Source organism: Penicillium expansum (assembly GCF_000769745.1).
Source record: "Penicillium expansum strain MD-8 chromosome Unknown contig83, whole genome shotgun sequence".
In the NCBI taxonomy this organism is placed as follows: domain Eukaryota; kingdom Fungi; phylum Ascomycota; class Eurotiomycetes; order Eurotiales; family Aspergillaceae; genus Penicillium; species Penicillium expansum.
Window position 1 is genome coordinate 148,241 of NW_015971356.1, and position 21,653 is coordinate 169,893.

A 21,653-nucleotide genomic window follows, 5' to 3' on the forward strand; every position below is an offset into this window, starting at 1 on the left:
ACATCAAAAGTAACGGCAGCCGTCGGTCCCCGTTTGTGGGAATACCGTTCAGGAGCTCCGGTATCAAGACGGAGGGGATTTATTAAATAAGTTTCATCGTTGTTAGTGTGGAGAGTTCCTCTCAGTCAATCAACGGTTTCTTCTGGTTGCCGACAATAGCGGCGCCTATATGGCTGAGGGCGTTGTGGTCGTTTGGTCGTACAATTGCTGGAAGTGGCAGCATGGGGTTGTCCGGGTTGACGTGTGCAGCGTCTCGTGCGGCTTGCTCGATCGCTTCCATTTCTTCTTTGCAGCCGGCGTGGTCGAGGGGGCAGACCACGATTGGTTGTCGGATGGTAATGTCTCTTGCGGAGGTTAAGTGGGCCTGCTGTGTGTGAGTTTGGAGATACTATACTATGAGAACTAGGGCAAAACGAACCCGAACTGTGAGGTAGTACTCGATTTTATATAGGCTTGCTGTGGTTGTGAAGCCGCTCACGCCGTATGTTGGAAATGCCGATCTACTTCTCGGCAGGATTCCTTCTGCGTCGCGGAGATCCTTGGCGGGGAATACCAAGCCTAGGTTTGTTAAATAGCCCGATTGGGGCAGTTTAACGCCAATGTTCTCCGTTTTCTTGGCTAGAACTTTGACTTTGCGCTGAGGCTCATCGCCTTCGTGGTTGTAGATGATTTCCTCGTCGATGCCGATGGTGATCTTGCTGATGGTCACTTTGCGCGCCTTGCTCATCCAGCTCTCATTCGGTGACAGTTTGACGTAGACGCTGACGGGATCGAGAGGACCATAAGACCACCGTGGTAGTGAGATGGCTAATGTGACCAGATGATCTGATACGCGCTCCGCCGACTCCGGACGATTGTACATGCCGAATGTGGAAAGCGTGTCGTAGCGCGCGATAGGGACGGGGAAGGTGTATTTGTGCTGCTGCTGTTGCCCTTGTTGGACCATCACCACCATCTCGTAGTATGTTTCGGCGGTGCGACTTGGGAGCTGTACACTAGCTGGTGGTACACGGCGAGAGGCATCACGGCCCCCACGACCAAATGGAATAAAGAGAACGAAGGGCAGATCCATAGATATTACTTCTTCGTATTCTCGGCCGGCAGGACATCGGAATAGGAGCATCTCTTTGCCAACGATATCGGATATCTCTTTCCGGGGCGGAGCTAGGCGCTTCTTTGTGAAAGTGTCGGCCGAAGGGTGAATGGTCTCGCGGCGGAGGAGGGAAATAGTGACGAGTGAGACGTTGACCGGAGCTGTAATGCCAGCGCAGGGTCTGATTTCAACTTTACCCTCAATTCGTGGCTTGGATAGTCAGTCAATGGGGCCGCGTGAGCAGGGGCCAAATCGGCTCGTCGCATGTATCGCAGGGCGCTTACCATGGTCGCAGAAATGCCTGGGTATCCGATCAGAAAATTGCCATTCGCCGGGCCTGATACGCGCACAAAGGCGGCCATCTCGAGTCAGCCGTGCCTGTCGCACCATAGACATGCGGAGGTTGGTTGAGTTGTGGGGAATATGCGAGTGGACGGGGAATCCTTTCGCAGGGTTCATAAGGGTTCGGCGGTGGGTTGGGTAAACTGCGTGGATGTATAGATCTCTTGAATGACAGAGATTAAAAGAAGTCGAGGAGTGTAAGTTGTCCAGAGGTATAGAGGTTTAGAGGTTCGAGATAGGAGAAGTGAAGGAGCCGAGCTTCCAAAAGGTACAGTGGTTGTGGTGGGGAAAGGTGAACAGAGCCCGCCCCAACAGCCACAATTGACTTGAGCCTCTAGTTTTTGGGTTTACTGGGCTCTTTCGGGGTTGTTATATATCTTAAATGATCTAATACAATATAATAACAATATAGGAAGATTTTCTAGACTTCAGATATCTAGTATATGTACGCAGACGTAATGGTTATCGCGTGGACAATGTACTCCCAGTTTCCAATGTCCATGTCATCATCGTCATCACACATGGTAAATACATAGGAACAATCTGTTAGCATTTCCGGTTGAGGTCCGTATAGACTTCCTGGGCTGGTTAATTCGGGAATACTCCATCTTGATCTCCTAAAAGTCTGATTATGTCAACCATCGAGACATTCCCTTCGTCGCCTAAGTATGATACCAAACTATCAGTGGAGTAAAATGAACGAATAATGGTATGAAGACTTCTTAGAAGCGGATTTCCGCCCGACCATATCGCCCTCCAAGAAAGACAAAAATAAGCCCTTGATATTCTCTGGAAGACAGCTATTCTTCCCACTCCGCTATCTCTATTGATCCGGTCGAAAACCTTCAATTCCTCTCTTCAAATCAATTGATCTCCTTAGAATCAGCAACCAAGACAAATTGACTGCAGTGATGAAATGGAAGTCTTGTGTGTTAAGCACAGCATCTTGCATGTTACGGAGTTGGACAGGAACGTCGAATAGAGCACAATATGGCATTGTTATTGGGGCACTATCGATTATAGTTTAGTCACATCTGAATGTACAGCAGTCTTCTTGATAGATATAATAATCACCATGCGTACTTCTCCATTAGAGGCTCCGAACCACCTTCAAACTCAGACCAGCAGTTCTTCAGGTAATCATGGTTCTCGAAGAGTCGTTCGGAGATGTGGGGGGCATGGCATCAGGCGAAAAAAGTCCAGAATCAGCGTGAGGTAGTAGTAAGGAATCGACAGCGGGTTCCATATTTATGATGCTACAAAAATAGTCGGCCGCGTTTGCGGCATTGTGACGTCTTTTTGTATGTCTTTTTGAATTTCTGCTAGATATATGTTTTTATCTTCTATTAGTAGCACTGTCGACTTCGGTATACCGAATTCCCCTTTAGTTACTATACTGCCCAGATACCATTCCCTGTTATACACTTTGTTTTGACTGTATTTGTAAAGAACACTAGTTTATAGGCCAGTTCCTGTTGGTTAGGCGAGGTTATAGTGGAGACAGGAGAGCAACGTCTTGTATTATGTATTCACGTGACTGAACTGAGCATGATCACTGACCTGAGTCCGTGCTGACATCTACTCAGTGAGCTTCCAAGAGCCTGAGCACCCTCATACAAATAGGAAAGCCCCAATGTATTTAGATGGATTTATATGCTAATTGTATACATTTTGTATCAAAACATGAAAATTCCCTTGGAACCATAGAAGACTAAATTCCGGAACTTAGATTTCCCAAGGTTGGTTGCCAGTGCAACCATGACATCGCCTCCCTCTCTACCCAACTTCTTCAACATTGTATATCCCCATATCTCAACGTCAAACTACTACATTCTACATCATTATGCCTCGTCGTGCAGCAAATAAACCTGGGTCACAGTCGACACTGTCCTTCGGGGGCAGAGTCACCAAACCAGTCACCGCACCATCCCACAAAGCCAAGGCCCTCGACTCAACTCCAGCGCCCTCCGACAAGTCTGCCTCCATCACTCCGGAGCCCCAGCAGCTGTCTGTTACCCCAAATGAGCCCTCCAAGCCCCATGTTGCAGAGCTAGCGGTGCGACAGCAGGCCACAGTCGAACACCAAGCGCCCCGGTCTGAAGAGGACAAGCGGGCACTGAAGTTGAGCAAGCAGGATATCTGGCGGTACTGGCGGGCTCAAGAGCAGACCCGCAAGGCACCTAGGGGTAAGTCGAAGCTGCCACCCGGGCCATTAGTATGAATTAAGAGGCTAATTTAACTCAATAGCCCACCAGGAAGGCATGGATGTAGAGGAAAAGATTCTCCGGCATTTTGATCTTTCTAGCCAATATGGGGTATGTTGTCTGAGTCTGCGAGGGAGCTCTCCTATAAAAATAAGCTATCTAACGCAATATCTATCTCTTTAGCCCTGCATTGGAATCGCCCGGGTCAAGCGCTGGAGACGGGCTAATCTGCTGAAGCTCAACCCGCCCATCGAAGTTCTTGCAGTTCTTCTCAAGGGGAAGAATACAAACGAGCGAGCACATATTGATGAATTGTTATCCTGAGGACATATGCGAATGTTTTTTGTATTGGCGTTGACAGACCTGCATAGATTAGGCGTTGGGAGGTATTAATGAGATATGACGTATGGGTATTCTCAGGGTTCAAACCGTTGTAAATTCAATTTCAGCAATCCAAGGCTAAATGGAGGAATAACTTCTACTTTCAAGAAAATAATTGTCTTTCATTGAGACTTCCATGTAAGCCGACGGAGGCCGCTTTACACCGTCTCCGGCAAATTGAATTTAAAGAGTTGCCCAGGTGGCAATTCTCCGCTTATACGGCGTCTATACGATAGAATGCCCGGTCCTCGTCAAGACGCTGTCGATCCTCATTTCAAGCTCCTATTTAGAAAGCCCTTCAAGATATATCAGAATGGCTATAATTATCTAGGATTGGAGATCAAAGACCAGGATGTGATTAATGAAATCTCATTTCGATTCAGGTCCGTGTTATCCCCGGATTCACACAATGGGCCTATCCGGGGACCCCGCGATATTTGCCATAGTTGCTTTTTTCTCCAACTTGACTGCATCTCTGTTATCTCATTACTAAGAGTGTACATGACTCCTTACATGCACAACAGATGCAACATGAGAGATATATATAACTATGTATGATTACTATTATCTTTTCCGCTACAAGGGTTTTTTGCCTCGACGCCTCAACAGTCATTTTGCCATTGGAATGAAAGTCTAAGCCTAATTTGGACATTTCACCCGGCCAGTGCGCCTTTTTTCTTTCTCTTCTACGGAGTAGTGGGCGTCAAGTGGCTGGACAAGATCTCACCGGGCACAGGGTCTCGTTCGCTCAAGTCCGCGGTGGCGACGCTAATCAGAACTTGTTTCCCATGTGATCGGTGCTTTTTGTGCTTTTTGTGCTTTTTGGTTCCTAATTTCCTGATATTTCTGGTCATTGACTCCAACCCCACGCTGCAATAAGTACTAGCGTGGGTCAAAGACAGAGCATCCGGTGTAGCCTGCGTCTTGACTGGGCCCACCCCCGCTAAATGTCTCACTTTGGTGAGCTATGGGGGACCTTTTTGGAGGCCATTCCTGCCCTACGTCGGTGCCAATATCCTTTTTTTCTTGGTGGAAAAGAACACCGAATGGTTCATACAGAAGTAACACATCTTAACTCTGTTGCCACTGAAGGCGATCTTCTATGCAGGTACAATATTTTACGATCTCTCGGGGGATGACAACATTTCGGTAACCCAGTTTGTGGCTATCCCTGGAGATATCAAATGATCATCAAGCCCACTGAAACTCTGGAGGGGGCCGGGATGTCTTTGAGACCTTTATCTGGCCCAAATAGCTACTATGTTGTACGTACAACGTTGTACATCAATGAGCCTGACATTGGACAATTTCCGTAGCTCACAAGGTTGTTGATCATGCCCTGAGTTTGGACCCTTTTGAGAATGTATTATTTGAGGAACTATGTGGTGTGTTACCCCAATGACTGTGATATTATATGTACTATAATATATAATATAATAATAATAATATTTATATTATTTTATATTAAATGCACATCCATGGATTGCGTCGGACCAAGTCCTAAAAGTGGTATAGTCTGATACTACGCTCTTCGGGCCTGGGGCCTGCCGGGGTCCAACTATCTTCCCCGGATTTTCTTGTTCACCAGGATGTTATGGGGTTCGCCACCCTTCTTTCTTCGATTGCCAATCATTCTATCATGCATTCGTGGTTTTGAGCACACGTAACTTCCATACGCTTTAGTTCTGCTTTCTAGTAACCCAAGGTTCTTTGTAGTGGGAACGCTGCACAACCTACCATGTACGAAGTACTACAATCTGTACCGTATCTTCGCCCATCAAGGTCGAAGAGTCTAGCTCGACACAGTGGAAATTAAAGCCAATGACCGTGTTCGTATACCTAGCTTCAACTGGGAAGTGTAATACCAAAGCCACTGGTCCAGCTGTTCCGGTGGCTTCCTCGTTCGTCCTGGTCTAGTCTCAACTTGGCGATGCGGGCGTACGTACTCCGTACGAGACAATAGGGCCCTCCATCCTCGCTCCAATACTCAATCGGCTGCGGGAACCCAGGATCCGGCGTCCGCCTTCAGCCTTGGCTATGCAATGAGCGTCCGGGGTTCCCAATCTGTAGTAATTGCGGGTCTGAATCAACCGCGGCCTTGACCTATTTTTCGGTGGATTGCCTCCCATTAAGCATCCGGAGACATGTGATGGTCCCACGCGCCTTGTTGGTGCAACCCTGCCACAGGGGTTTCTCCATGGGGGAGGTGGAGTATACAGGACTGGCAAAGCTTATAAAAAGGGTATCACCCATCCAAGTCCAGACCCTTTTTTCAACTCATCTGCACTCGCTATTACATATTTGACTGTCTTTTCCGGCACGCCGATCAAATTTTCTATTATCTAGTCCAGCTATCTCATCAAAATGAAGTTCTCCACCACTCTGATTGCCTTCGTTGCCGCCGGCCTCGCCAGCGCCCAGCTGCCCGATGTGCCCGCCTGCTCGGTACGAAAGACAGCCAATGCCCACATCAAAATAACATATTCACTAACACTTACCTCTAGCTGAGCTGCTTCCTCTCTGCCCTGCAGAGTGATGGTTGCTCCGAGCTGCTCGACTTCAACTGCCACTGCCAGAAGCCCGAGCTCGTGAGCAGCATCACTCCTTGTGTTCAGAAGGCCTGCGAGGTCAAGGACCAAATCTGTATGCTAATACCCCACCTACTTCCCCCCAATTCCAACATTCCACTAACACACTCATTCAGCCGTCTCCAACGCCGTCGTCGGCCAGTGCTCTTCCGCCGGCCACCCCATCTCGATTCCCCCCATCGAGACCAGCGCTTCCTCCAGCGCCTCCAAGGCCTCCAGCACCTCGAGCTCCGCCCCCGCTGAGACCACCGCCGAGACCACCGCCTCCGCTACCCCCACCGCCTCCACCAGCGAGAGCTCCAGCGCCGTTGAGTCCTCCTCCTCCTCCGCTGTTGAGACCGGCAGCTCCACCACCGGTGCCGCAGGTACTACTACCGCTGCTTCCACCCACGTCAGCTCCTCCGGTACTGCCACCTCCACCCCGCTGACGACCACTACCGGCTCAGCCACTGCCTCTACCTCTTCGCCCGCCTTCAACGGTGCTGCGAATGTGAAGGGCAACATGGCTGGTGTTGCTGCCCTCGCCGCTGCTGCCGCTTACATCCTGTAAATATATCTATACCTAATCTAAGGCTTTTTTCGGTGTTGGCGACTGGCTTTTGTTGGCAGATGGGATTAGCTTCCTCTTTTTAGCTGGCTAGGTTGGTTGTGCGAAGACGCGTGAATGGGGTCACCTCCCTGTATAGTTGACTTGCTTAATACAATGCACGTCTTGGTTTTACCTCTTTGGTAAAACAGATGTTTTATGATTTTATCTCTGTCTGCTTGCGCCTTGTAATGGTTACAACTTTTAGGCTTTATATCAAACGACGTATCTCAATGGATAATTTACAAAATGGAGCTTGGTGCTATCACTACAAATTATATGTATGTATTCTAGAAAAATGTATTACGGCGCCAATTGATAAGCTTCTCACTTTGCAAAAGACTCCCGAGGTCTCTATGAGCTAAATAATGGGCCGTACCTGTCCATAGACGAAATAACCTAAATTGATAATATTGTTTCACTTTTTGATAAGAGATTGGGCACTCAAGCGCAGGTGGCGTTCGGCTTGCTAATGACAAGGATGAGAGTGCAGCCGAGCGTGTTACTTTCGAAAGTGGTGAGAGATAGTCGACTTCGCTTTAACTTCGTTCTGTAATTATTTCCTAATGGCTACTTTTGGCGCTATCTCAAGTGTTCGAAATCGCAGTGATAATACTCTTACGGCTATATTTGAGTCAATAGGAATCATAACGAGTAATCCATTATATACCACTGAAAGAATTCTCCGAAATCATCACAGCAGGGCAGCCATTGCAGCAGCAACCATGGGAGCAGCTGTTATTAAAGCACCGACAGGTCCAGCAGCACCGCCGGTTGACTGAGTTGTCTCGACAGATGTGGTCGAAGATGTGGTCGAAGAAGTTCTCGTAGTTGTCTGGGTTGGCCCGGTCAGGATAACCGAATCCAATCCGGCGGTTACCGTCAACTGGTAGTATGACTCAGACATCGGCGCTGTGGTGTAGGTCGCCTTGCTGGAGGTGGAAGACGCATATTTCCCTCCATTAAAGGATCCGTTCACACCCAAACTCATGGTACAGCTGGCAGACTCCGTTGAAGCTTTCAGAGAGCACTCGTAGGATTGGGTGAGAGTGAGATCATAGCTGGTTGACTTGCCCGAGGTGGTTGCTATATATTCTCCGGTGACGCTGACTGTCTCAGGGCCTTGGATGATCGTCCACGAAGCGGGATAGTCGCAATCTGTCTTAGGAGCGTCTTTCACACAGCCGACATGGTATGTGGCGGCTTTGGTGTTATAGGTAACAAGGCTGGCGGCAGTGCTTGTCCAACCCCCGTACTGGAGAAAGCCTGCATCCCAAGAAGGAGAGAAGTAGCCAATGATGGCGCTGCTGGTGTCATCGGCTTGGGTACCGAGAGTAGCAAGGGCCGTAGCGAGGAAAATTGAGGTACGCATGTTGAAAGGTCTCAGACACGATGAAGTGGGAAACCCAGGGGAAGGTGCAGAGAGATGAAGTTACAAAATGCAATTGACGAAAATGTCCCTTTTAATGAAAGGAACTAACCTATTTGGTTAGCCTATGGCGCTTTGCTCAATTGGTAGCGGAAGCCGAGACTGCGAGGTAGCATATCTCGGAAAACATAATCTTACAATGGCCCCCAATCGTACTGAGTCACTTTGCCCTGATCATTCATTGGATGTTGGAGCGCTGTGGCTAACCAGAAGTTGTGCTAGTAATCCGCTATATCATTAGCGCAGACAGGAAAGGTTAGTGAATTACCATAAGGGGCCATAGCAATTAGCTGATTCTTGAACCTCTGTCAATTTCGAGAGGACCGTGGGGCTTATCATCAAGGTCCAAAATATTCATAGCCCGATCTCCTATGTTGTAGGAAGTCGGGTTATTCAAACTAAGTACGGAGATATATTCTACCGTACCTCCAGCAAGTTTTGGCATGGAGCTGGAGTGGGTCAGCCCCACTAAGTGCATGAACCGGTTATGCGGCTTCAATCCATGGATAGCGTCATGGTACGGTGATTGACTGTGGTCGAACTTTGACTACATTCCAGAACTTTATACTAAGTACGAAGTACTATCTTACAATTCTTTTTTCAAATTGAAATCTTCGTACTTCAAACCTCATGAGAAATTGCTACCCATTTACGGAGAATCCGTCATTTATATAGTATAAAAGTCGCCGGATTCTATACCGTGGAGCGTGCAACGCATCCAGCTAGGATTTCACCTTCCAACAGGCGTACATGCACTAGGGCAAACATCACTATATCAAAATCCTTAAATATTGCAGAATCGATTGTCTCCATGTCCTGGAGCTCTTCATTCTGTACAGGGTCTCCAGTAGTAGGACCCCGAAGAATGTCGACCTGCACCGAGTCAGCCAACCCGAAACCAACTGATTGATGCCCAGCCCCTGCAGACTAAGTCACTGCCAGAAGAGATGAGAACACTCTAGCTTCACAAACATTGGACCTGGCCGAGCATAATTTCCGCGTTGTCGTCATTATGATCATGCTCATTCGGGTTGTTCCTCCAACCGTCCATGGTGTCTGGATTCTTACTCCTGAAGTAAGCACTTATCTGTCTCTTCTTTTCTTGTTTCACGCCGGTTTTTAATCCGTATATACTGATTCACAAAGGTGTACGGCTACACATCTTCTGCTCACTTAGGTGGCGAAAAGGATGATGAAATCTAGGGACCCACCGAGGTAAGCACCACTACGTATTTCTACGTTGGACATTCCTTTCTCGTTTCACACTCTTTCTACTTTTTCCACGGATCGCCTATTCCAGCATTGCATACTTCGATATTCACTTAAAAATGTCAGACGCCAAGTCCAAGTTTCGCGATCTACCCCGCGCCGCGGGGCCCTTGATCTGCCCATACAAGGTACATCAGTCCGCATGATATTTTATGAACTCCGATTCTCATTGAAGAACTAGGGAACTGCTCTCCTCCAATCATCCCAACTCAACAAAGGTTCAGCCTTTCCAGACAATGAACGATCAACATTCAAGCTCCACAGTCTCCTCCCGCCAAACATCCAGACATTGGACGAGCAAGTTCAGCGCGCTTATGAGCAGTACAAAACCAGAGCTGATGACCTTGCCAAGAACACCTTCCTGGCTAGCATGAAGTCACAGAACGAAGTGCTGTACTACAAGGTTCTGACATCCTCCCGGCGAAGGCAACATCAGCATATTCATTATTGCTAACTTTTGAATAGCTCCTGCAAACCCACCTGAAGGAGATGTTCAGCGTGATATACACACCTACTGAAGGAGATGCAATTCAGAATTACTCGCGGTTGTTCAGGAAGCCAGAAGGGTGTTTCTTGAATATCAATGACCAGGATCACTTTGACGAGTACCTCGCTGGGTTTGGGACTGGAGAGGATGTTGATTATATAGTTGTCAGTGATGGAGAAGAGGTAACTATATATCTGCTTAAGAGAGGAGTAGTGTGTGACCTTGCTTACAATTAATCCGTTTGCAGATATTGGGCATTGGAGACCAGGGCGTCGGCGCTATTCTCATCTCGGTTGCCAAACTGGTTATTACCACACTTTGTGCTGGAATCCATCCTTCGCGGCAGCTTCCTGTTGTACTGGATTGTGGGACAGATGTAGGTCTACCTACTCTCTGGTTAAATGTACCTTTACTGACAACAAGCATAGAACGAAGAGTTGCTCAATGACTCTCTTTATCTAGGTCTCCGACAGCATCGGGTCAGAGGGGAGAAGTACGACGAATTTGTGGATAGATTTGTCAAGGCTGCCCGCAAACAATTTCCCAAGGCTTACATCCACTTGTATGAAAAATTGTCCTTCCTCTATTATTCGAAACGCAGCTAACAATATCAGTGAGGACTTTGGCCTTAATAATGCACGGAGAATCCTCGATAGGTATCAGTCGCAGATACCCTGTTTCAATGACGATATCCAGGGCACAGGGTGTGTCACACTCGCTGCCATGTTGGCTGCCCTTCAAGTCAGCCAAGTCAAACTGGAAGATGTGCGAGTAGTGATCTTCGGCTCGGGAACAGCTGGTACTGGCATTGCCGACCAGATCTCAGATACCATTGCCACCGAGACACGCAAGTCGAAGGATGAAGCATCTAAACAAATATGGTATGTAAACGCGAGACAGGGAGATACTACCCCTACTAACACTGTTCTTCTCGTCTAGGTGCATCGACAAACCCGGTCTTCTTGTAAAGTCCCTCGGTGATAAGCTGACCGATGGCCAGAAATCTTTCGCACGAGATGATGACGGGTGGCCGGAAGATGATCGGGATCTTTTGTCGGTCATCAAAAGAGTCCATCCCCATGTGCTTATCGGGACATCGACCAAGCCTGGAGCATTCACTGAAGATATCGTTCGTGCGATGGCCAGGAAGGTGGAACGACCAATCATCTTCCCCCTCAGCAATCCTACACGACTCCATGAGGCGAAACCGGTCGATCTCTACGAATGGACCGATGGGCGCGCTCTAGTTGCCACGGGTAGTCCATTCCCGCCAGTTACTCACAACGGCACGAAATATGACATCGGTATGTATTCCAATCTCGCCTCAGACATTGAATGCTCAGTAAATTAATCATGGTCTTCCAGCGGAATGCAACAACTCGACATGTTTCCCAGGCATTGGTCTTGGGGCAGTTCTGTCGCAGTGCCGTCTTGTATCCAAGAAAATGCTAGTAGCTGCGGTGGAGGCACTGAAGGCACGGTCACCAGCACTGAAAGACTCCGATAAGCCGTTGCTACCCGATGTAGAAGACGTGCGTGAAATCAGTGTGGATATTGCTGCAGCTGTGATATTGTGTGCTGTAGAGGAGGGACTAGCACAGGCGGAGGGTATTCCTACCACCGACTCGGAGTTGCGGGAGTGGATTCGGGTCCAGATGTGGGAGGCTGAGTACCGACCTATAGTCTATAAGAATTAGTACCAGGGTTTTATTGGCATGTAATGTGGTGGTTTGGGAGGTGAGATACTTTGCCCTTTTTCCTTTTTATGGCAATGTTTCATCTTCCATTTCCCATGCATGGCTCCCTGCTCAACTAGCAAGAGAAGTGTTATTCACAACTAGTCCCATATCATGTTGTGTTTCTTGGCCTGAGGCCCCATCAGAACCTAGATAGTTCCTCGATGTGTTCTCGTCATACCATAGGAATCGTATGCTGTCTCTTCTCTTCATTATGTAGCGATGTCTATATTTTACCCGAACTTGGTATCTCCAACATCCGGGTCTTCGTCTATTTGTTTACCTAGTGATTTTTTGCAATAATCTCTACTATGTTGAATAGACTAGCCGATTCACACATGCGTAAACCTCAAGATATGCATATTTTAAGGACGTGTATTTAGGATCATTTCGAAGCAGGCGCAGGGAATGAACGTATGGAATGATCGATCTTGAATATGTCATACAACCGAGCCCAGAATTGCTCTCGTAAATGTATACAACGAGAAAATAGAAAAGTAACGGTCTGAAAAATTGCTATACGAAGCAAAAGTCATGATGCAAATGTGATATGTTACAAATTGTTCAATAATATGGAACCTATATGAGCCAAAGACAAAAAAGAAACATGCTAAAAAACCGAGCTAAAAAAAAACCGAGCTATTGAAATAGGTAGACTTAGGGAACCCAGAGACGCATGAATCCTACGACTTCCTGGCGACAAGTCACGCAGCTGCCGAAGTTGTTCATGGCAAGACTAACGCGACAGTCCTCACAAATGCATAGACATCGACAGGGCCAGGTAATGATAGCCCGTGGGCTTGTCTGGCAAACTACACAGGGCGGACCATTGGGGCCAAGGCCTGTTGCGCCGGATTCCCACGTATGAGCATCTGCACTCCCCGATGTTTCCGAGCGACGCGAAAGAATGAGCTTCTCGAGAAGCTCGGCTTCCTCTTCGGGGGTAGGTTTCCGCCCTTCGGATCCTGATTGCATGGCGTTGAGCTGCTGGAGGCGGGATGAGAAGATGATCCGGGATCTCTCCTTTTCAACCTGTTTCTGGTAGCGACTGCGTGTCATTATCTGTGAATCGTCCTGGTTTGTTTTGAGATGAGCAGCTAAAATCCTGGCCTCCTCTCTACTTTCACGATCGCGCGGGTCAAGAAGACGGGCGAGTGTGCTCATGTCGATCAGGGGATCTTGGAGTGGCGGGCTTGCTCTATCTGCATACGGTTCGAGCTGAGTAGGAGTTCGACGACCATCTTCTGATCGGGAATCCTCCCATTCTGACTCTGAAGCATTGGTAGACATGGACACGACGCTTGTGGTGTCGAAGTCATCAGAGGGTGGGGAATAGTCAGATGTCTGATCTTGGTTTCCCCATGCACCGCCAATTTTCCACCAGCTGTACAATCTGTCGTCTAAACGGCTTTCATCCGAGCCCATCCAGTCTGGCCGATTCGCGCGCTCTCGCTTCCTCATCTCGATCTCGACGTCAAAGTCATGGTCATCGGGGAGCTCAAGCTCCCCATTTTCAGAGAGGATCCAGAAATCTAATGGCTGTGATGGGTTCGTCTTGTCGATGTTGGACTTCTTTCCACGATGGCCCACAATTCGTTTAAGCCACATTGGCCGGGCGCTTATTCTCAGCCGATCAAGCACATTATTAAGCCCATATGCAGCCCAACGGAGCATTATGAGAGAAATTGCGCGGAAAAACGACAGGACATGCCACAATCTAATAGATACTCGCACTGCTCCAACTCCACCAAGCTCGGCTCGAGATTGCACGGCTCGAGCACCGTTCTTGGGTTTCTCGACCTTCTTTTCGCGGTTGTAACCACTCTCCCAAACCGATTGTTCCGGCATGTCGAAACTTGAGAAACCCATAGCTTCGATAGGCCGACTGCTGGTTTCAGTTTGCCAATTCCCATAGGATGTAGACTTCCGCCTCGAAGCTTCAATCTCAGAAAGGCGATCCTCTTCCAGCCACGTCATCCGCCGTGCAACGACTGATTGGCCCTCATTCAAGAACACAGCCTCACTTGCCGCGGTTAGCGCAACATAGCCAATTCGAAGCAATGTTGTATAAAAGTCTTCGTGTCTGTTTATACGAATGCTTCTTATCTGGTTCGAGCCTTGCATATTCTCATGTGCCATCAAGAAACGGTCATAGAGTGAGACAGGCTGATCGTCCGAAGGCAGCGAAACAGCGGTGATGGTAAGTGCTAAAGTGTATATTGAGAGACAAATCACAATGCCGCCCAATAAAAAGATATGAGGGATAAATCCCACAATGCAAACAGTCGGGAACCTGAGAACGCCAGTTTCGAGGCTGACGGGCGGACCGCCATCTAACCCCCACGACATGGCTACCATGAAGCAAGCACCCCAGAAGGCGGTGCTGAAAAGGCGATACCTGTTCTGCTTCCCGAAGACTTCTAGTATGTGGGAAGTTGCACTATTGCAGCAAGAGATCAATACGATAAGAAGAAGTTCGGGTGTGACATTCATGCGTTCCAAGACTTGCGATCTTGTAAGGAGTGCAAACACCGAAGATGAGCTGTCGTCAGACGCACCTGAAAGCGCACTGAGGGGGCTTTGTTTAGGAAGACCGAACAGACCTAGTCCGATGGATTTACTGATCATCGACTCGGCTTCTGCGAAGGCGATAGAGTGTTCGAAGATGGACATCCCCGTCTCGGTCATCACAGGCCTGCCTTGCAATGCACACGAGAGTGTTTCAATAAAGTGACTCAAGCAAAGAAGCATGAATGTGGGCCAAAGTAGGGAGAATGATCCATATGGGACACCAGGAGTGGTTCCGCGCGCCATCTTCACAGCACTGCACGACCGTTCCTCGGACTCCCATCCTAAAAGGGCCGAGCTAATCGAGTGAAGAACACCTCCGTCACTAGAATAGTCGAACACGAGTTGCTTTCCGGGGTATCCGTAGCGCATTGTTGAAAAAGACGGCGATGTCTGACATCGGATCCCACGGAGCAGGCTGAGGATTTGAGAAGCGAAGAGAACGATAGGGATCAATCGGAGAGCCGCACGCCTTTCCCACCCTAGTCGAAGGTGTCGCCGCGTGGATGCATAGATAGTAATTCGGTTGAGGATGAGCGCCTAGACCTATCAGCATGGTAAGTATATAAATCGAGAGTGTGGTCTCACCTCCACTAGACATGCAAATGACCAAAGACTTGTCAGATACCCAAAAAATCCACCAAGCTTCTTCATGGCACCCAAGAACTCCGCAATGTAGTAGCCACTCTCCTGGCCGGCTGCATCGGCCAACTCATTTCCAGTCATATCCGCGGCATGTGCTGCGGCCGTACCGCTCGCTCCGGCTGCTGAACCAGCCCCACTCCAGATGGATTGGCCAAGGGCTTTAATTCCGGTTATTCTAGCGAGGGTTTGGGGAACCGTTCGGAAGGCAAAGGTCTCGGCGTGTTGAAAGGCGCGAAGGGGAGAGGTCAAGAGTTGATGTGGTAAAGAGGACAAAGAAGAAGTTTCCGGTGACAATGTTGTATTCAAGTGTTGTAATAAAGCCGTGCTAGGAGAGGTTGGTATTGTGGAGGGTTCCACGATGCCTGACATGATGAGGCGGTGTTGTATGCGCCTCTGCGGGTGACCCTTATCAGTGATCCGGGGGAGATGCAATCAACACAGAAGGCAGTGCATTTGACCGTTGGCTTTAGAATAGAATATTCAATAGTCGAAGGTTGTTCTGACTAAACTAAAGACCACAGTGAGCAATACTCCTGTGAACTGCATCCCGCAAATCAAAATGTATGAAAGAGTGATCTTCACAATGGCGGGCACTTCCTTGGAAGTTCACGGTGGAGCCGGCCCCAGCCCTCGGTATTTGTTATTTGCTGACTCAGCCTTGTAATTCCCAGCCCAGGGCTCTAGCCTCCAGCTTCAAGTTGATACTTACACTCTAGCCATCTAACCATAGAGTCTATAATATTGATATGGTTTTTTATTCAGTTTGTCTCCTATGATCCAAACCCTTTGCCAGTGGTAGATTGACAAGCGCGTTATCATTGGACGTTTTTCAATCTGCCATCATCTTTAGACAAATTCGGCCATAGATGTATTAACCGTTTGCAAATGCTCAGATGGGATAAGATGCCTTCTGCAGAAATCCAGGGTACTGATACAAAAAAGAAGAAAAATAGTTGCATAACGTTAGATGTATTCTATCCCATAGAATACATGCCATGACATAATGCCAGGACCAAGCCTATGTATGTGAGCTAGTCTGGAACTCCCCATTGGTATTGTCGTAAAAGTCGAGTGTTTTGTCGTTGCGCCGTGAATCATTTCAAAAACGATGCGAGTCGAAACAAGAATGAATGCCAAAGGTCTCAGCCAGGAGGGTGACAAGAAACCAAAAGCACAAGGCACCGCGTGCAGATCAAGTATTCAAGAAATCAGCCGCCATCAGGAGCTCCAGGCACAACTCGGGTGGGATATCCATGTCCGGCACGTTGACCTGGTCCTTGTGCTTTTCATTGTAGCAAAGGTATTCGCAGATCTTTTCGACAATGATACCACTGCAAAGGAATAACTTCATTAGCGATATCCACCAAAAGTAACGAGCAATATCAACACAGAACATACGAGAATTCCTCTAATATATATTCACCTTTCAGACCCTCGGGGAAATTGGCTGTTGGTGGTTAGCACAACCCATGCAGCAATGGATCTCGAGTCCACGTACTCGAAGAAAGCCCGGTGCGTAAGGTCTCTGAGACATAAGCTGCGCTGCGAGGGATAATGAATTCAAATCCGTCATTTGAGACTATAGTCACAAACTCAGAATCCGTGGATGGGGCCATGATAAAGCACGCGTATTCGCGTAATTGTAGGAAGTCGACTACTGTGGAGCGAAAGAACCTTCGGAGGTTGGCGTGTTGGTCCGTGCTGAAGCTGCCCAGTGACGCACCTGATCCTCCCGATATCGCGTTTTGCTTGGAGTTCAGACACAGTAAAACAATATGAGCTGTTCGAAAGTTCCTCAGATTCACTTGCGAGTGCCAATCTTATTTCATCAAACCTCTTTAAGGCCGATCAATATACGCAATCTAGGCTACGTCAACAGCCTAGTGTCAAGTCATCCTCTGGGACATACAAGTCGATTATACTCATCTCAGCCAAATGAGAACAATCACATTTCATTTCAGTCTGGAAACCGACTTGCCGGCCGAAAATGCATGATCACCGGTGGGACATCCGGCATCGGCTTCGCCATTGCCGAACGATTTCTACAAGAAGGCGCATCGACCATAGTCCTCGTCGGCCGATCTCAAACACGCCTAGAGGAAGCAGCCGCAAAACTTGAGTCACTGGCAGTTACACTACCAGATCTCGGTGAAAGCAACAATGGAATTGCAACTCGTGCCCCGGAAGAAGACAACCAGCAAAGCACGCAAGGAAAGATCCGTCTACTTGTGGGAGACGTCTCAGATGCCGGGTCATGGATGCGAGAACTCGAAAAGGAAATGGTAGCTACCTTTCCAATCTCAACAAATACTCTCCCCCTAACCATTTTTTAGGCAAATGTAGACATCCTAGTCAACGCAGCAGGAATTTCGATATCAAATATTCTACCAAGATCCGAGCTGGAAGATATCTCCACGATCTTACGTACTAATCTCGAGGGCGCAATTCTCACTTCCCGCGCCTTAATGCGCGCCTCAATCAGGAGCCGGATACGGAATCGAAGTGATCCAGCTGCCGGAATCAAACCCCCGTCAAAATGCATTATTAACGTATCTTCTTTACTCGCGCTCAAGGGCGGAACTGGCGCAGTTCCATACGCTGCCTCCAAGGCTGGCCTTCTCGGTCTGACACGGTCATTGGCAGTTGAGGCCTCGGCTTCGATGAAAGATATTGTCATTCGGTCAAATGCTATTGTGCCGGGGTATATTGAAACACCCATGGTTGCAGGTATGTTGGTTTGGGCATTCTATATTTGTTTCTGCGTTGACCGATATCGATACTAGATTTCACGCCCGGGGAAACGAGCAGGCTGAAGGATCTCATTCCTCTTCATCGATTTGGAGATCCACGCGAGATTGCTGATGCGGCTGTGTTCTTAGCGCAGAATGAATATGCCAACAATTGTGTACTCAATCTCGATGGTGGATTGAGTGCCATTTAATTCCCGAGGTCGGCTCAAGTGAAACGTGTAATACCAATGGAGAGTGTGTATTTGTAAAAAGCCCCTACATGTATAAAATGAACTTTTCCCGTGATGCAATATCCTATATATCACAACGCTCAAACAGCTGGAACAAATATATCAATCAAACCAACTCCAGCATTGATCTTAACAAATGCGGTGCTAACTGTAGCACTTCGCGTCGCAGATACTAAAGTGACCGATTCTCCTTACACAGTAGCACTCGAAGAACTTGGATCTCGCTTAGGGTTCTCAGGCGAGCCGACCCGTTTCCAAAAAGAAAACACCGTGTAGTTGAATATCTCGCACACGTCAACCCCCAATTACTTACTTACTACATTCCTTCAACTAATAGTTCGCCAATTTCTGCAGGAATCAGTCCGAGTTTCATAATTCGCCCAGGTGGCCGGGTTGTTATTCTCAGGTCATATTCTAGTAATCTATCAACCTGGAAAACGCCATCGAGCAGTTAAGATACAAAAGCCCCATAATGCATTATCATGTTCATATCCAAAGCATGCCCGTCAGCTTGGGATTTTGAACCCCTCCGGTTGACAGAAATCAGGTTCGCCTTTATGCCATATGATACAGAAGGGTTTGAAGGGGGTAGGTAGTAAGCAAATAGAAAAGAGGAATACCGAAAGTATGAAGAGAATAATATCAAGATAAACAGCTGTGATGGCTGCTAGTAATACCTTGAGATGCGACATGAAAGTAGGTTCTTAGCATTCAATCGTCGATCATGATGGCACCCCCCTCGTCATCGTTGGCATCATCGTCAAGAACAATAGCTTCAATACCCTTCGAGTCAGGAACGGATGCACTGGCGAGCCGTTTAACATCGTGGCTGCTGCGCTCCACCTCGTCACTTGAGCCCTCGCGCTTGCGCTTCCCAGTCACAGTTGCATCGTCGGTGATTGTTAGATCGGGAGAAGGCTGCGTAGGTTTCTCGGGCTTTAGAGGTATCTCAACCATCTTCTGCAGCGTTGCAGGTTTGGAGTCCTTTGAGGATGGCTCATTTCTGTAACTCAATCAGTCAGTATTGCTCGGTATTGTTCGAAAAATTAGCGCTTACCTATCAATGATCACCAGCTCGAGATTGATTCGTTCTGGCTCATTCTCATCGTATACCGTGATGAAGCTCTCATTCTTAATGCCAAGGTCAAACAACTTTTTCTTTAGATTGTCGGTGAAATCGGGGTCGTAGATCGATTCACTGCCAAACCCAATAGAAACGTCTTCGCCATAACCTAGCTCCGTCTGAAGAACGCCTTGGATGAGGTGTTCAAGGGTTGCTAGCTCGGGGTCAATTTCGACCCGAGCCACCACAGGGGAACAGACAGGGCACTCGGGGTTTGGGGGGTTCAATGAGTCTGAATTGATCACTCGAGCACCGGATCTCTCTAGGAAAACCTTCCAACGCGATGGCTTGTTAGCTTTGGTAGAAGTGAGCACATTTATTCAATTCTTACCATTTTAGCCTGCATCAAGTTGTTCTGAAACACCTTCAATGACTGAAGAACACATAGTCCAGCCGTCATGGCATTGGTGGTCGCAATGGCAGGAATGATGTTGCCGGCCATCTCTGTAAAAGCTTGGTCAATAATGATCGCCTTGAAATTTGCACCCTTATTTGATAAACTCACGCTTGACATCGAATTTAGATTTGAGCTCAAGGTGGAAGATAGCAGCTCGCAGATTGGATGTTGCGGTAACGAAGTCCAAAGTATCCACATCATCTTTATCGAATGTCAAGATCGGGGAATCTTGGTCTGGGAGGTTCTTTTCTTGAAGCTGCTTTAAGCGATGGGCCAACCGGTTCAGGCTGTAGCATGTTAGTTTATCGAACGTATGCTGCCGGCGACAGACAGTTCCCACCTATCCCTGAAAACACTGAAATTCTCCCCCAATGTCCATACTTTCTGGTCATGCGTAGAGATTGTCGAGGCAATTGAAGCGGATTCTTCTTGGAGTTGAGCAAAATCAAGGAGCTCTGGTAGCTCCCTTTCCTTCCACATTTCCTTCATGCCCTGTAATCGTATTATGTCCCTTTTGAAGACCTTATCAAAGACCTTCTGGTGGGCTTCCTCGGTGCCAATAGATTGTCGTAACTCTTTAAGCTCCAATGCTTCCTTGCGCAAGTCTGCAATTTCGGTTTCTACCAGGATGTCAGTTCCAGCGCCGAGTTATAGATTACATTAGACCAACCGTTCTCGGCATTTTCTGTGTTGTCCACCTCCGGCGCCTCGTCTTCGGTATCGCCAAAAAGTTCCCTACTCAAATGTGAGCATCCAACGCAGGAATATCGGGGGATGAATCTTACGGCAAGAGGAAGCTCTTCGCCCAAACGATACAATGAATCGGCTGGCTGGGGTTGCTGCGGATTGTACACACGGGGAACGACTTGGGAGATTCTTTTGGGGTGCAATCATAGCACTCGGTTTGTGACTAGTGAAATACGCAGTCAATAATCGCCCAATTTCCCGAGCCAGGCATCGTCTTCATTGCATACCTTCTGAATGACTTGAACCTGGCCATTGAAGCCAGTAGTTCCACTTTCGATCAAGGGTACATTGGCTGCAAGGCACATCTTATTCACATGACGTCTTGCGGCGATGTTATCCAGCGCATTAAACACGACGTTGAAGGACTCAAACCACGAGATGTTGAATTGGGCATCCATAATGTTCGCATGGTAGGCCTCGAGCTTTGTGTCAGACCGGAACTTTTGCGCAACTTCCTTGGCAACCTAAATGAAAGTATCCATATCTCAGTATTCCATATCTACTATCGCTGAACCGTTCACGCAATGCGAATGCGCGGCGCTTGGCACGGGGGAATTCGCAAGGGAGCGGCGCAAGTGCGCAGGGTGGGTCGGTTTGACGTACTAATGCCTTCGATTTCTTGATATGCTCATGTCGAAAAAGGAACTGACGATTGAGATTGCTCAAATCAATTGTGTCAAGGTCGATAATGTGGATTTCGCCGAAGCCGGTGAGGACGAGGTTTTTCAGTAGCTCGCAGCCGATGCCGCCTGCGCCGACAAGAAGAACGCGTGACTATACAAGATTTGAGAACGGTCAGGCTATAATTTCAAGTCGACATCACTTGGATGTTGGGATTGCACGCCAGCAGGGTGTACTTACCTCTTTGAGGGAGCGGGTGAGGTCTACCCCGAGAGAGCGCTTAAGGGAGCTATCCCGCATGGCGGGCAGTAGATGATGATCGCGATCAGGTAGAGGTGTATTGTTGTAGTTGTTGAGTGGTGCAGCGGTGTAGTAATGTAGTGATGTGTTCTAGAGATAAATCGCGAAGGGGGAAAAGGTCAAAGAAGGGAGCAAGTGAAAGAAGTGAGCCGGAAAC

The 21,653-nt window shown here is 48.1% G+C and overlaps 9 protein-coding genes across 9 annotated transcripts; 4 read left to right on the forward strand and 5 right to left on the reverse strand.

The window, feature by feature from the left end:
- Positions 1-121: 121 nt before the first annotated feature.
- PEX2_029690 (arrestin C-terminal domain-containing protein) lies at positions 122-1,552 on the reverse strand (the record flags this gene model as incomplete). Its single annotated transcript, XM_016740244.1, has 3 exons — positions 122-367; positions 419-1,254; positions 1,378-1,552. The coding sequence occupies 3 exons, from the start codon at positions 1,550-1,552 to the stop codon at positions 122-124; spliced, it is 1,257 nt and encodes a 418-aa protein (XP_016597366.1).
- A 1,726-nt stretch (positions 1,553-3,278) lies between these two features.
- PEX2_029700 (putative DNA polymerase delta subunit 4) lies at positions 3,279-3,963 on the forward strand (the record flags this gene model as incomplete). The annotated part of the gene is made up of 3 exons (XM_016740245.1): positions 3,279-3,621; positions 3,683-3,750; positions 3,823-3,963. The coding sequence occupies 3 exons, from the start codon at positions 3,279-3,281 to the stop codon at positions 3,961-3,963; spliced, it is 552 nt and encodes a 183-aa protein (XP_016597367.1).
- A 2,421-nt stretch (positions 3,964-6,384) lies between these two features.
- Positions 6,385-7,158, forward strand: PEX2_029710 (CFEM domain-containing protein; the record flags this gene model as incomplete). The annotated part of the gene is made up of 3 exons (XM_016740246.1): positions 6,385-6,465; positions 6,525-6,663; positions 6,725-7,158. The coding sequence occupies 3 exons, from the start codon at positions 6,385-6,387 to the stop codon at positions 7,156-7,158; spliced, it is 654 nt and encodes a 217-aa protein (XP_016597368.1).
- Positions 7,159-7,888: 730 nt separating this feature from the next.
- Positions 7,889-8,566, reverse strand: PEX2_029720 (uncharacterized protein; the record flags this gene model as incomplete). The annotated part of the gene is made up of 1 exon (XM_016740247.1): positions 7,889-8,566. One exon carries the CDS (start codon positions 8,564-8,566, stop codon positions 7,889-7,891), a length of 678 nt encoding a protein of 225 aa, XP_016597369.1.
- Positions 8,567-9,951: 1,385 nt separating this feature from the next.
- PEX2_029730 (NAD-dependent malic enzyme) lies at positions 9,952-12,076 on the forward strand (the record flags this gene model as incomplete). The annotated part of the gene is made up of 8 exons (XM_016740248.1): positions 9,952-10,020; positions 10,074-10,295; positions 10,358-10,561; positions 10,627-10,755; positions 10,808-10,941; positions 10,994-11,260; positions 11,319-11,683; positions 11,745-12,076. 8 exons carry the CDS (start codon positions 9,952-9,954, stop codon positions 12,074-12,076), a joined length of 1,722 nt encoding a protein of 573 aa, XP_016597370.1.
- A 696-nt stretch (positions 12,077-12,772) lies between these two features.
- On the reverse strand, positions 12,773-15,697 carry PEX2_029740 (putative ubiquitin-protein ligase (Asi3); the record flags this gene model as incomplete). Its single annotated transcript, XM_016740249.1, has 2 exons — positions 12,773-15,223; positions 15,272-15,697. The coding sequence occupies 2 exons, from the start codon at positions 15,695-15,697 to the stop codon at positions 12,773-12,775; spliced, it is 2,877 nt and encodes a 958-aa protein (XP_016597371.1).
- An 823-nt stretch (positions 15,698-16,520) lies between these two features.
- On the reverse strand, positions 16,521-16,944 carry PEX2_029750 (elongin C; the record flags this gene model as incomplete). The annotated part of the gene is made up of 3 exons (XM_016740250.1): positions 16,521-16,659; positions 16,727-16,775; positions 16,827-16,944. 3 exons carry the CDS (start codon positions 16,942-16,944, stop codon positions 16,521-16,523), a joined length of 306 nt encoding a protein of 101 aa, XP_016597372.1.
- A 375-nt stretch (positions 16,945-17,319) lies between these two features.
- PEX2_029760 (SDR family NAD(P)-dependent oxidoreductase) lies at positions 17,320-18,269 on the forward strand (the record flags this gene model as incomplete). Its single annotated transcript, XM_016740251.1, has 3 exons — positions 17,320-17,610; positions 17,662-18,055; positions 18,112-18,269. The coding sequence occupies 3 exons, from the start codon at positions 17,320-17,322 to the stop codon at positions 18,267-18,269; spliced, it is 843 nt and encodes a 280-aa protein (XP_016597373.1).
- A 750-nt stretch (positions 18,270-19,019) lies between these two features.
- Positions 19,020-21,496, reverse strand: PEX2_029770 (E1 ubiquitin-activating protein ubaB; the record flags this gene model as incomplete). Its single annotated transcript, XM_016740252.1, has 10 exons — positions 19,020-19,311; positions 19,366-19,703; positions 19,763-19,875; positions 19,937-20,115; positions 20,169-20,448; positions 20,499-20,563; positions 20,614-20,738; positions 20,803-21,039; positions 21,179-21,349; positions 21,437-21,496. 10 exons carry the CDS (start codon positions 21,494-21,496, stop codon positions 19,020-19,022), a joined length of 1,860 nt encoding a protein of 619 aa, XP_016597374.1.
- Positions 21,497-21,653: the final 157 nt, after the last annotated feature.